This window comes from Cricetulus griseus, chromosome 4, assembly GCF_003668045.3.
Source record: "Cricetulus griseus strain 17A/GY chromosome 4, alternate assembly CriGri-PICRH-1.0, whole genome shotgun sequence".
Lineage (NCBI taxonomy): Eukaryota > Metazoa > Chordata > Mammalia > Rodentia > Cricetidae > Cricetulus > Cricetulus griseus.
This window is the reverse complement of record NC_048597.1, coordinates 76,996,083-77,010,926: the sequence shown is the minus strand read 5'-3', so window position 1 is coordinate 77,010,926 and position 14,844 is coordinate 76,996,083. Positions and strand designations below refer to the sequence as shown.

General features: G+C 46.6%; 1 protein-coding gene across 3 annotated transcripts in view; it reads left to right on the top strand.

Annotated features, from left to right (window-relative positions):
• The window catches only part of Snx8 (sorting nexin 8), a 49,870-nt gene that overhangs the window by 18,320 nt on the left and 16,706 nt on the right, over positions 1–14,844 (top strand). For all 3 annotated transcript variants that reach the window (XM_027413507.2, XM_027413506.2, XM_027413508.2), the window contains 2 exons: positions 11,169–11,359; positions 13,717–13,834. In XM_027413507.2, the coding sequence (XP_027269308.1) occupies positions 11,169–11,359; positions 13,717–13,834 (309 nt within the window). The remainder of the gene's footprint in view (positions 1–11,168; positions 11,360–13,716; positions 13,835–14,844) is intronic.

Sequence of the window (14,844 nt, the reverse complement as noted above, 5' to 3'; positions counted from 1 at the left end):
TGTGTGACCTGTGAGCTTCAAGCTGAAGGAGGAGGTTGGAACCTGTACTCTGACTCTACTGCATAAGAGTGAGAGATGTGTGCCATGTCAGTAGTGGCTGAAGAGAAAAATGAATTGTTAGTCTATTGTTTTGTTTCTTAAAAAAAAAAAAAAGAAGAAGAAGCACAAGTGGGCAGTGGTGGCTCTTTAATCCCAGCACTTGGGAGGCAGAGACAGGTGAGTTTGAAGCCAGCTTGATCTACAGATCGAGTTCCACAACAGCTAGGTTTACAGAGAAACCTTGTCTTCAAAAACCAAAAAGCAACCCCCACCCCCCACCACAGCATCTCTCTATAGCTTTTACTAGCTTTACACTATGTAGATGAAGCTGGCTTTGACCTCATAGGGATCCACTTGACTTGCCCTGCCTCCAAGGTGCTGGGATTAAAGGCGTGTGCCATCATACCTGGCCTTTGGTTTGTTTTTTGTTTTTTTCTAGGTAGGGTTTCTCTATGTAGCTCTGGCTCTCCTGGAACTGGGATTAAAGTGCTGTATTAATGGCTGCCGCCATTGCCCCTGACAATGTTTATTTTATGTTTTGAGGCATTTGACAATCCTCTTGTCTCAGACTCCCAGGTGCTGAGATTATAGGCATGTGTCACTATTCCCAGCTCTTTTTTTCTATTATTTGGGGTGTTTGAAATATTTTGTGATTAGAACAAACATAGTGACATTTCAAAGGTAGTAACAAAAAACAAATGATCAGACTGAATGAAAAAGTGTTAATAGTGATTATTTGAGTGGCTAGCGATTTAGGCAGTTTTGTTGTTTTGCAGAAAATTTGAAAATATGTTCTGTTAGACATACGGAAACACACTTGATATTTGAAGAGTAGTCCATATGGAGTGATGCAGCCTTGGGAATGGGGAAGTTAGTAGAGTCTTCATAGTCTGGGAAGCTTGAGGGATTAGGCTGGAAATCCTCATGGAGACTGTGAAAGGACCGCCCGCCTTCTCTCCTTTTCTTGCAGTGCTGGGCTGGAATCCAGGCTACTGCATGTGCCAGGCAAGTTTTCTCACAGCCTGTTTTTTTTTTTTTTTTTTTTTTTTTGAGATGGGATCTTACTATCTTGCCCAGTCTGGCCTTGAACTCTTGGATTCATCAGATCTTACTGCCTCATCCTGCTGGACTGAGGAGCAGGTTCCTCCGTGTTTAAAGTTTGCTTTGGGGTGGGCTGAGGTTCAGTAGCACAGTGCTTGCCTAGAGTGCAGGGATCTGGGTGCCAGCCCCAGCATTCTAACAAACAAAACCAAGAAAGTGGTACCTTTAGTCAGCACCCACACAGGGGTAGGGGGCCTGTCCTTGTCAGGAGAGGGTCTGAGCTGGAGCCTGTGGCCTCTAGATGGAAGACTTCTGTTTCCTGCATCTCAGGGGCGTCCTGGTGTCTCCTGGCCCTAGAGCTGCTGAATTGTCATTTCTGAAGCTTTGGTCATAAGGATGAGGAAACTTCTGCTCCCATTTCCTGAGGACAGTTTGTTTATTTCAGAACTCAGCTCAGAGGTTTTTTGTTTGTTTTAATTTTATTAAAACTAAATAAATTTTTTATATGAATGAATGTTTTCTTGGCATATATGAATGCACACTGGGTGCAATGCTTGGTACCTGTAAAGGCAAGAAAAGGGAGTCGGATACCTTGGACCTTCAGTTACAAATGGTTAGTAGTCATCCTGCAGGTTTTGGGAATTGAACTTGCAAGGCTATTAACCATTGACCCATCTACTTTCCAGCTCCTCAGAGAAGTTGCTAAATCAAAAGTTTTAGCAACAGTTTCTTGAGCTTGAGAAGGAATCTGTTTACTCTTTCCCCCAGCCCCCTCCATCTTCTTTGATATAGGATCTTGTTATATGGCCAAGACTGATCTTAAACTCAAGATCTTCAATGCAAGTGCTCTACCACTGAACCACACCCCATCCCCTCACTGGGGGATTCTAGGCAGGTGCTCTACCACTGAGCCACGCCCCAGTCCCTCACTTGAGGATTATAGACAAAGACTGTACCTCTGAGTCATGTTCCTACTCTTCACAGGTGGATTCTAGGCAAATGCTTTGCTCAGTTATATCTTCACCTTTTTTTTTTTTTTTTCTTTTCTTTTTTTTTCTGTTGGGGACAGTTTCTCACTAAGTTTCCTGGGTTGCTCTTGAACTCACTGCCATCCTCCTTAGTGATTTCAATGCAGGGGGTCACAGATAGGAACCACATAGCAGGCTCCTCCATTTCATTTCATTTCATTTCATTTCATTTCTGTGTAATTGTACTCTGACATGCTACTGTTTATTTTCCCCAATCTGGAAAATAAAGACCTGCAGAAGGATTTAGGAGCACTTGGTCACTGTGTGTGTGTGTGTGCGTGTGTGTGTGTGTGTGTGTGTGTGTGTGTGTGTGTGTGTGTGTGTGTGTGTGTGTGTGTGTGTGTGTGTGTAGGCATGGTCTTAAATTGCATGTGTCTGTTCTTGACACTGATTGTCTTTCTGCATAGCCCTAACTGTTCTGGAACTCGCCATGTAGACCAGGCTGGCCTCCATCTCACAGAGATCCACCTGTCTTTGCCTCCCAAATGCTGGACTTAAAGATGTTTGCTACTATGCTCAATCCAGACATAGGAATTTCTCTGTTCCTTGTAGGGAGGACACTGATGAACCAAAAGAATGATTCTATCTAAGCCCTGCTTGTTGAACTGGTTAAGTTTACTGAGGTTAGTTGCAGAAGCAGGGGCAATCTACTGGCTACACTGGCGAGAGCCAGTCTGAACATTTGCTGAGGAAGGAAGGGCCTTAGTGAGGATCCTGAAGACTCCTGAGTTTTTTGAGTCTCTCTGCCTCCATGGAATGATGTTAGTAGGCTAAGTCTCATGGCAGCTGCTCTGTGTCAAGATAGTGATGGTCAGGTTCAGTCTGTAGGGAACAGCCACATGGTGCCTGTGATGGTTCTAAGAGAGCTTTCCATGGTGAAGGATGTCCGTCCTACCAACGTGGAGTTAGGGGTGTCTCCAGCAGTCTCTCCATTGGTCAGCCTGGAGTAGTGTGGTCTTGAGCTGGGTTGGTTGGACTTGGCTTCCTAGCAGCAGTAGATGCAAGGGACTGCCAATAAGCTGCCTGGCTGTCCCTGTGTATACTGTACACCTTGCAGGAAGTCTTCTGGTCTAGGACTGTTGTGCTGTAGTCAGCATTGCAAAAGGACAGAGAGGGCTATGGCATGGTTTACAAGGAAGATCCTGTTTGCTCCTGCTGAACCTTTTGGTCTCATTGACTACCAAGTTACTGTCTAAACATTCAGCAGGAAGAACCTTGGAAACAAGAACAGTGAGTGTGTATTGTTTTATTACTTTTGTTGTTGTTGTTGAGACAAGATCTTTATATAGTCAAGGCTGGCCTCAAGTTCATTTTGTAGCTCAGGCCGGCTAGGAACTCAAACTTTTTTTGTTTCATCCTCCTAGGTGCTGGGATTACAGGTGTCACTGCAGTGCCTAGTTGAGTCATTACTTTTTCCATTAGTGGGTAACTGACTTGAAGAATCACATCTTGAGTTTTGCTTTTCCCGTTTGTCTGGGAGGAGAGGTGTCATATGGCTTCATACTGCCTATGAGATGGCTCCTTGTTATTATACCTTGTCTTAGTTACTTTTCTATTGTTATAACAAAATACATAACCAAGGCAACTTATATAAGAAAGCTCTTGATTAGGGCTTACAGTTTCGGAGGATGAGTATGACCATCATGGTGGGGAGCATGGTGGCAGGCTGAAAGGCATGGTACTGGAGCAGTAGCTGAGAGTTCCCATCTTGGGACACAGCCATGAGGCAGAGAGGGCTGGCTGGGAATGGTTTGGACTATTGAAATCTCAAGGTCCACCATAGTGACATACCTCCTCCAATAAGGCCATGCCTCCTAATCCTTCCCAAATGGTTCCATCAACTGAGGACCAAGGATTCAAATATATGAGCCTACAGAGGCCATTCTCATCCAACCACCACACCTGCTTGCCCTATATCTATTTAGCTCTTCTATAGTGGCTCTTCTGCTCTTGGGGCAGGGAGGTCTCCAGAGAGGAGAAGTCTGTGAGTCCCTTACAAATTTCCCTATCATTAGAAGATATTGCACACCAGAAGAGGGCACCAGATCTCATAATGGATGGTTGTGAGCCACCATGTGTTTGCTGGGAATTGAACTCAGGACCTCTGGAAGAGCAGTCGGTGCTCTTCACCTCTGAGCCATCTCTCCAGCCCGAACCAAGGGCTTTATGCATGCTAGGTGGGGACTCTGTCACTGAGCTGTGTCCCCCCCACCCTTACCCCTTACTGGGGGATTCTATACAAGCATTCTACCACAGCTACATTTCCCAACCCACTCTTTACTTTTTGAGACAGGACTGGCCTTGGGCTCATGTATCTATCCTGAGTTGGCTTTGAGTTGTGATCTTTCTGGTTGGGCTTCTCAAGAAATTTATCTCAGAAGCAGGCTGAGCCACACCAGTCATGGCTTCTGGGGAACACTTTCGAAGTTTTTGTTGGTGGCTTCACAAACTGTTTTTGGACTTGAGGGTAATAAATCTGGAAGGAAGTCAGTGACTTTATTGAGTGTTTTATTTTCACCAGCTATTTTCAGCTGTGCTGTGTCATTTAATTCTGAGGCACACTGTCTGCCAGCTGAGAACCCCACAGGAAAGCAATTTGTTCCAGAATAGTTAGAGCAGGGAGAGCATGAGGTTGGTGGGGCCTGTCTAGGGGACACTGGAGGACTGGGTGGATTCTTGCTGTGCTTTTGGCAGAGGTGGTACAGGCCCACTGGGTGTTAAGGGCTTCTATGTCTTTCTTTGTGTGTGTGTGTTGAAATTTGGTCTTGTTGTATGGTCAGTTTGGCCTCAAAATCTGAATCATTCCTCCTCTGCTTTCTGGGTGCTGGGACTATAGGCATGTGGCACTGTGCTTACCTCTTAGAAATTTTTTATTACACCTATCCATTTACTTATGGTTAGGGGAACACATGTGCATGGTGCACTTGTAGGAGTTGACTCCCAGGAATCAAGCTAAGATGGTCAAGCTTGGTAGCAAGTGCTTTTTGCCTGCTGAGCCTTCTCACCAGCTCCCTGACTTGGCTCTTTATGTCCATTTTGTAAGCGATAAATACTGTGCTCAGAGGTGGTCACTCACTGGCCCACATCCCTGCAGAAATATGGAGGCCGGCTTCCACCAGATGTCTGTTGTCAGAACCCGCCTTTGCCTTTCAGCGCCAGGGCTTGGCTGGCCGCTCATCTAATCTGTTTTATTTCTGTGGTGCTGGGGTAGTATGCAGTGTATCTCTGTCTCCAGTGACCATGCACACTGAAAAAGGTATCAGTTTGATAAGAGGGTTAAGGTCCATCTGTGATGCTCATCCCAAAGAATCCAGAATCTCCCTTCCTGTTTCTGTCCTCATTGCTGCTAGTGGCCCACCCGTGACAGTGTAGCTGTCCAAAACAAACTTTTTTCTTTTTTTTTTTTTTTTTGAGACAGAGTCTGAATATGTAGCTCCAGGTAGCCTTTAGCTCATAGGTCTCCTCCTGCCTTTGCCTTGTAGGTGCTGGGATTACAGGTGTGTGTGTGTATGTGTGTATTTCCCAGTTAAATTTTTTTTTGAGGGATTGGAGAATACTGCTCTTCAGAGGACCCACATGATAGCTCACAACTGCCTGTAAATCCAATTCTAGGGGATCTAGCAACACCCTCTTGTGGCCTCTGGGCTCTAGCATGTGTGCTGTGCACATAAATGCAGGCCCTCACACATAAAATGCATAAAATAAATAACATTTTTTAAAAGTTTGTTTTGAAAATATGGACCCCCCTAAACTTTTTTTTTTTTCTTTCCCAAAGACAGGGTCTCCCTATGGAGTTCTGGCTATTCTGCAACTCCCTGTGAGGTCAGGCTGGCTTCAAACCCACAGAAGTCTACCTGCCTCTGCAGTTCTGGGATTAAGGGTGTGTGCCACCATGCTCAGCAGGCCCCTGAGTTTATCGAATTAATGGGTTCATAGAAGTGTTAGTGTGGCCGGACGTTGGTGGAGCACACCTTTAATCCCAGCACCCGGGAGGCAGAGGCAGGCGGCGGATCTCTCTGAGTTCGAGACCAACCTGGTCTACAGAGCGAGTGCCAGGATAGGTTCCAAAGCTACACAGAGAAACCCTGTCTCAAAAAACCAAAAAAAAAAAAAAAAAAGTGTTAGTGTGATTTTAATGTTTGGATTCTCTCTTCCTCTCATTTTTGTGTGTGTGTATGTGTATACATACATAACAGAGGAGTTCAACTTAGGTGTTGGTGGTGTTCTTCTGGAGTTGTTCACCTTGAAGAATTTGAAGATATTTATTTATTGTATGTTGCATGTTCCTGTGTGGAGGTGTGAGGACAACTTGCAGGAGTCAGTTCTCTCCTACTTTTATGTAGGTTCTGGGGATCAAAATCAGTAGTCACATTTGGTGGCACAAGCCTATACTTCTGAGCCATCTCACCAACCCTATTTACTTATTTACTTACTTACTTATCTATTTACTTATTTGAGACAGTGTTTCTCTGGGTAGCCCTGACTGTCTTGGAACTCATTCTGTAGACCAAGCTGGCCTCGAACTCAGAGATCTGCTTGCCTCTGCCTCCCAGGTGCTGGGATTAAAGGTGTGCTCCACCACTGCCTGGCTTGCTCACTCTTCCTCCCTTCCTGCCTGCCTGCCTGCCTGCCACCTGTCTATTTTATGTGTATAAGTATTTTGTCTACGTGTATGTATGTGCACCATGTGTATGTGTGGTGACTCTGGAGGCCAGAGTAGGGCATCAGAGTTCCTGGAATTGGAGTTACAGTTGGTTTGTGAACTACTAGGTGCTGGAAACAGAACCTGGGTCATCTACAAGAACAGCAAGTGTTCTTAACTGCACAGCCATCTCTCCAGCTCCAACCAGCCCTGTTTCTGAGACATGGCCTCTTACTAGTTTGTGTGTGTGTGTGTGTGTGTGTGTGTGTGTGTGTGTGTGTGTGTGTGTGTGTACAGCTGACTTGAGGGGGAACTCATGGACCCCAGACTGACAGTTTGGAAATGAGCATAGGACGGAACCAGGCTCCTGAACGTGGGTGTCAGTTAGGAGGCCTGGGCAGTCTGTGGGACCTCTGGTAGTGGAACAGTATTTATCCCTAGTGTACAAATGGACATTGGGAGCCCATTCCTCATAGGGGGATACTCTCTCAGCCTAGACATATGGGGGAGGGCCTAGGCCCTGCCCCAAATGATGTGACAGACTTGGATGATCCCCCATGGAAGGCTTCGGGCCTCACCCTTTATGTGGAGCAGAAGAGGGTGGGATGGGGATCAGTGGGGGACATGGGAGGATGAGAGGGAGAGGGAACTGGGATTGATATATATAAAATAAGATTGTTTCTAATTTAAATAAAAAACTAATAAAAAAGTTGGGAAAGCGGGTGTTGGTAGGGCAGGCCTTTAATCCCAGCATTCGGAGGCAGAGGCAGGCAGATCTCTGTGAGTTCAAGGCCAGTCTGGTCTATGGAGTGAGTTCCAGGACAGGCTCCAAAGCAATACAGAGAAACCCTATCTTGAAAAACAAAACAAAACAAAAAAAAGTTGGGAAAAAAAAGAGTATGTGTGTCCTTGTGAGTGTATGATTGTGTGTGAGTGTGTATGTGCCAGTGGACAACCTCAGGGATGACATCTGCAGCAATACTATTTACTTCCTTTGAGACAGGTTCTCTCATTAGCCTAGAACTAGATGGTTAGGCTAGGGTAGGCTGGCTGGCCAACAATCCCAGGTATCCTCCTGTCTCTGCTCCCCCCCCCCCCCCCAGTGCTGGGATTGTTAGTGTGTGCCATCTAGCCTAGAGTCATGAGTGCTGGGGATAGGTCCTTACGTGTACATGATAAGTACTGACTGGCCTTTTTCCCCTAGCTCCTACCCCTTCTCTATATATTATATTTAGCTTTTTAGTCTAATTGGGCTGGGTGTGTGCACCGGCCACAGTATGCTTGTGGAAGTCAGGAGGACTTGAGGGAGTTGGTGGCACTCCCTAGTTGAGCCATCTCACTAGTCCCTTTCCTTATTTTATGAGATGGGTCCATGTAGACCAAGCTGATCAGGGACTCTGCTCATCTGTCCCTCTAACTCCTGAGAGCACCCAGGGTTACATTTCTGCACCCCCAGGTATGCACCCCCCACACCTGCCTTTCCAGGTGTTAGAGAGAAGCTGGGGTGGAGGTGCTGTTTGTGCTGCACATCTGCCTTTCAGATCATCCTGTGTGCAAAGTTCACATTTTTCACCCACATGTGATCCTTTGGTAATCATTAGTGAGATTTCAGGCTGTCTAAGAGGACTGTCTTACCTTAGGCTTTGGGGGAAATCTTGAAATAAATAAATAATAGAGAGCTTTGAAAAAGGTTTAGCATGGTACAGTGGCACTCAACTGTGATTCCAGTGCCTGGGAGGCCAACACAGGTGATATTTGTTGAGTTCAAGGCTAGACTGGTCTATGTTTCAAGTTCTTGCCAGCCAGGGATAAGGTAGTGAGGCCCTGTCTGGGAAAAAATATTTTTTAATAGAGACCTCCGTTGCCTGTCTGTTTATTTCCCTTCTGCTGGCTCTGTTCATTTTTTTGTCCTATATTATGTTGCTGTTTTCAACAGATATCATGTCTTGAGATAGGGTGTCACACTGCAACCCAGGCTGGCTTTAGACTTAAGGCAGGCAGTGGTTGTCCTGCCTCTGCCTCCTAGGCTCTGGGATTGTAGGCATGTCCCACCATTGGGATTTTGTTTTTATCATTTTATTTTCTGAGACCAGGTCTCCTTATGTAGACCAGGCTGGCCTGGAGATCCGGATTCTCTTGTCTCAGCCTCTGAGGTTACCAGTGTGCACCACCATGTCCTGCCTATATCACTCTGGTCTTTCTCTCTCTCTCTTTCTTGTCTTGAACTCCTAATCCTCCTGCCTTCACCTCCCAAGTGCTGGGATTACAGACTTGTGCCACTGTGTCTGTCTTTTGACTTCTGTGGTTTAGATAAAAAAGTTGGCTGTTGATCTGACTTTAGTATTTCCTTGTACACAAACATGAATCACTTCTGCCTCAGTGTTTTCAAAATTCTCTGTTAGCTTGCTTTTATTCTCTCTGCCTCACCACCCTCTCCCCATTTCCCAGTCTCCAAAACTATGTACCAGAAAATGCTAAGAAAGGACCTTGTGGTGGTCTGAATGAGAATGGCCCTATAGACTTTATACTTGGTCCCAGGTTTGGGAAGGATTAGGAGGTGTGATCTTATTGGAGGAGGTGATCACTGTGAGTCTGCTTTGAGATTTCAAAAGCCCACAACATTCCAATTGGCTCTCTTTCTGTCTAGAGGTTATCTCAACATGTAAGTTATTAGCTACTGCTCCAGTGCCATCCCTGCCTGCCTGCTGCCATGCTCCCTGCCATAATAATGGTCAGGGACTCACCCTCTGAAACTGTAAGCAAGTCCCCAATTAAATGCTTTTTTTTATAAGTTGCCTTGGTCTTTCTGCATTAGAAAAGTAAGACAGACCCTTTGGGACTGGAGAGGTGGGTGGCTCACTGGTTAAGAGCACTGGTGGCCATATTTTAAATATAAAAATATTTAGAGCATTTTAAGAACATGTTACCATTTCATAAAGCCTCTGGGTTGACTATGATGGTGCATCCCCTATAATGCCAGTACCTGGGAGTCTGAGGCAGAAGAATTGCAACTTCCAGTTCATCCTCACCTATGTGCAGATTTGATGCTGTCAAGGGATACATGGGGCCCTGACTCAGAACACAAAAACAAGGAGCAAAGCCAATCATTTTTCATTATAGATAGGGAGCTGATTTACTTGGTTAAGGACTTGCTACACATGCATAAGGACCTGAGTTCTGCTTCCCAGAACCCACATAAAAGGCCAGGCATAGTGCTGAGGAGGCAGAGACAGGAGGGTTTCTGGATGAGGTGGGATCTCATACTTTACCAACCTTGTTGAATTGATGAGTTCCAGATAAAGTAAGAGACCCTGCCTAGTCCATCATGGCTTGCTTCTAGAACCCTGGCTGGAGCAGTGAGGGACATACAGAAAAGCTGGGGTGGGTGTGTTATGCTTGCTTTGATTGCACAGTACTAGCTACACAACAACTTGGAACCTCAGCACAGCAGGAGAGGTTAGCTAATAGATCTGTAAGAGAGCAGTCTCAGGTTGCAGTTGTTAGTTTTAGCAAACAGTGACCAATGGCTCACAGACATTTGTACTTGGACTGGGAGAAGCTTTGCCATGCCTCTGAGCCTCGCCTTACGGAAGGGAGATTTGGCCAGTTACCATGGGTCTGAAGCATTGGTATCCTTGACATGGCTGTGCCATGTCACCAATACACATTCAGTCATGTCTTCATCCACTTACACAATCATTCAGTGTCCTTGGCTCCCCACAAGATCCTGTCTGAAGAAACAAAAACTAAAAGAGGGGTCAGGAGAGATGGCTCATCAGTTTAGAGCATTGGCTGCTCTCCCAGAGGACCTAAGGTTCAATTCCCAGCACTATAGCCAACAACTGCCTGTTAACTTCAGGTTCAGGACTTCTAACTCCCTCTATTGGCTTCCATGGGTACTGCATGAACCTACTACATTTACATACATGGAAGCAAACACATACATATCTTAAAAGATGAGGAGATGGCATGAAGAATAACATGTGAGACTGATTTCTGGCCTCCACACACTTGTGCACTGACACACGGTTTTGTCAACACCATCGTGGTAGTGTTTTTCTGTTGCTGTGATTCTTGTTTTCCTGGTGGTAATGATATATATGCACATCTCTCAGTGCTTTTTTGGGCACTGTACATCTTTGGAGGAATGTCTTTATAAATTGTCTGTCTGTTGTTAAATTGCAAGCATTCCCTCCCTCCCTAACTGCACTGTGATAGTTCTCTATGAACTTACCCATTCACACAAATGAAGCTTCCTAGTAGGGTTTCTTCTGGGTGCTGTAGCCTGGGGAAGGGGGTGGGTCTGGTGTGGATTTGTGACTGTGGTCAGAGTCCATGTGCTGAGCCAGCACAGGATAGAGGGAGGCCCCACTTCCTGAGCAGCTGTCTTTACCTGTCACCTACCTTGTCTCCCTCAGACCCACGAACATCCCAGGTCACTGAGCGGCGTGACCTGGACCCTGGGCGAATGCAGATGCCCCAGGGGAATCCGTTGCTGCTGTCCTACACCCTGCAGGAGCTGCTGGCCAGGGACACAGTGCAGGTGGAGCTCATCCCTGAGAAGAAGGGCCTATTCCTCAAGCATGTGGAGTATGAGGTTTCCAGCCAGGTAACTGGGACTTGACAGTGTGCCGCAGGGGAGAGCCACAGACTAGCCTGGGACAGGGTGGTGGGAGAGGGGTCTGGCTAGCTCCAGGGTGTGACCCAACACCTGATGACACAGTTAAGCAGGCCAACCAACTTCTGAATATCTGCTAGTGACTGTCACTGGTTCCAACTCAGCTAGGTCTTTTCCGGTCCATTCTTTGAGTGAAATCTTTTTTCTTACGAATCTTAATATGTCTGTCTATCTGTTTGACTGTCTTTTTCTTCCTTTTTCTCTTAGACAGGATCTTGCTATATAACCATAGGTGGCTTTGAACTCATAGCAATCCTAGTGCTCTGGCCGTCCGAGTTCTCATAGGCCTGTTTTTTTTTGTTTTTTTTTTTTGTTTGTTTGTTTGTTTGTTTGTTTTTTCCCGAGACAGGGTTTTTCTGTGGCTTTGGAGGCTGACCTGAAACTAGCTCTTGTAGACCAGGCTGGTCTCGAACTCACAGAGATCTGCCTGTCTCTGCCTCCTGAGTGCTGGGATTAAAGGCATGTGCCACCAATGCCCAGCTTTAGGCCTGGTTTTTTAGGAACCTTTTTCTTTTTTAAAAATTTTTTGAGATAGGGTCTCAGTATGTATCTCGGGCTGGCTTTGAACTCTCAGAGATCTTCCCAAATACTGGGATTAAAGGCATTTGCCACCATGCTCAGCCTCAGTCTTTTTGTGCTTACCTGTTGTGCTGTTGCCCCAGTGCTTTTTTGCACTGATAATCAGAACATCAGCCCTGGGGAATCTGGGTCCCAACCATGCCTCCCATTTTCAGGGGAGGACCAGCTCATGCCCTTCAGCCGTTCAGTGATGCCACCTTCCCGAAGTCAGGCACCCTAATGTCTGGGTTCATCAGACACAATTCTGTTGTGATAGTCTTGGTGCTCAGCATGTGGGGTTCACACAGTACCACCTATCTTGATCACTTTCAGCCTTCTTCCATGGTTTTCTGTGTGTCTTGATCCAGTTTGGATGGATTTGGGAGAGTTTTGATGTCTGTCTTGTGTTAGAGTAGTTCCTGGCTAACATCATCCTCTGGTCCTGTATATTATCCTCAATGTGTGAGGGACTTTCAGGGACAGAGCCTGGACCACACCTTTCCGAGAAAGCACAGCCCTGGCTGCACCAGGCTTAGTCTGAAAAGAAGTGAGCATCTCATCTCAGGACAAAGGCTCAGTGTGCAGATGTCCTTCCTTCCTTCCTTCCTTCCTTCCTTCCTTCCTTCCTTCCTTCCTTCCTTCCTTCCTTCCTTCCTCTTTCTTTTTTTGAGGTAGTCTCACCATGTAACCCAGGCTAGCCTGGAAGTCCTAAATACTACAACTAACCCCGAGGTCACAGTCCTGTCTCTCCCTTCCAAGTGCCGGGATGATAGGAATGCTTCCTGCCTGGCCTCTGTGCTCCGTAAAGTCAGGACTTGCAGGCATTTGCTCACCAGCAGTTAAACCACCCCTGGGGCTTGTGGTGCAGGGCTGCTCTGGAGGGCCTCCTCGGGATGTTTCGGGAACAGCAGGTCCATCTGGCATCCTGTGGTCTTTCCTTGATGCAGTAGTAGCTGTGAGAATTTGGGAAGGGGACTCTTGGCTGCAGTGAAGCAGCACTGCTCCTGGGCCTGATAAACCAAATATGGGAAGCTGTGCTTGTCTCCAGGGAGCCTTCTGCTAGTTTTCACCCCTCTTGCAGGCTTTTTTCCTGTGGGATCTGTCCCCACTTCTCAATGGTAGGTTTGCAGGCGTGCCACCACACAACCATACCTGGCTTTTACATGGATGCTGGAGATCTGAATTCAGGTCCTCAGCTTGTATAGCGAGCTCGTCAATCTCATGCTTTACTTTTCAAGAGCAGGACAATACCCATCCAAGAAGTGAAGAAGTTCCATCATGGCAAAGAGCTATCTAAACATTATAATTTGCATTTCTATATAGAATTCTAAAACTTTTACTTTTGGCAAAAACTTGGGGAGAGAGGATGAGGAATTTGGTAACACTCGTGAGTTCTGTTGCATGGTAGGAGAAGGCAAAGAGCTGATGAAATGCCATAGTTGCAGGGCCTCATGGCACAGGCATGGATTCCCAGTGACTTGGTAGGAAAAGGCAGGAGAGTTGAACTTCAAAATCAGCCTGAAGTACAATGTGAGTTCAAGGCTACTTTGGGCAGCTTAGTTAGATCCAATTTCAAAAAGTAAAAAGGGTTGAGGCATGTCTCAGTGGTAGAACACCTGCCTAGAATTCCCCAGTGAGGGACTGGGGTGTGGTTCAGTGGTAGAGCACCTGCCTAGAAAAATTGGTGTGGTTGCTGATGTCCTGCTTGCTACTCTCCCTTTGTTTTGTAGCGCTTCAAGTCCTCCGTGTACAGACGCTACAATGACTTTGTGGTCTTCCATGAAGTGCTGCTTCACAAATTCCCGTACCGCATGGTGCCAGCCCTTCCACCCAAGAGAGTGCTGGGAGGTAAGGTAGGGTTCAGGGAGTCCCAGTGAAGTGGGAGCAAGATGCCTGCCTGGGTGGCATGGTGCTGGGTGGGCCCACTGTAGCCCAGGATATTGCTTCTTATGGTCTAGAAGGGCTGGTAACAGGGCTGCAGTGTACATTTACTTCTGGGGTAATAGCTGTGGCCTAGCCCTGCTCTGGCAGAGGAGGGTAGCCTTCCTCAGGTGCCTTCTGGCCCCAGTGTTGCCCCTGTGGGCAACCTTAGGCTGTATATGGGATTATTATTGTCTGGTTTGCTTCTTTTTTTTTTTTATTTTTTTATTTTTTTGGTTCGAGACAGAGTTTCTCATATGGCTTTGGAACCTGTCCTGGAACTTGCTCTGTAGACCAGACTGGCCTCGAACTCACAGAGATTCATCTGCCTCTGCCTCTGCCGAGCTGGGATCAAAGGTGTGTACCACCACACCCAGCTTGTATTGCTTTTCTTGATTTTTCAAGGCAGGGTTTCTCTGTGGCTTTGGAGGCTGTCCTGAAACTAGCTCTTGTAGATCAAGCTGGGCTGGTCTCCAACTCACAGAGATTTGCCTGCCTCTGCCTCCCGAATGCTGGGATCAAATGTGGGCGCCACCACTACCCAGCTCCACATTTACATCTTATACCCTCTGGGTGGCTCAGCTTCTGATGACTGGCTCCTTCCCAGTCCTCTATGCCTCTGTGACAGCTGTGTTCCTCACTGACCAGTGAGCTGCCAGGAAGGGACCCTTGCCTTCATCCAAGCCGGGTGTGTCCAAGCAGTGCTTAGCGTCTGGAGGCTCTAAGCAAACACAGTCACCTGACTGGGCATTTCTGAGAGCTCAGCCTTCAAGGACACCTAGAGAGCTTGAGGTGGGGTGGGTATGGGTGTGGGCCTTATCTCACTGTGTTTTTCTGCTTCCTTTTTTAGTTTGAGATAGGCAGCCTTGGCTACCCTAGAACTTGCTATTTAGACCAGGCTGGTCTCTGCTTCCTGAGTATTGAGATTAAAAGCATGT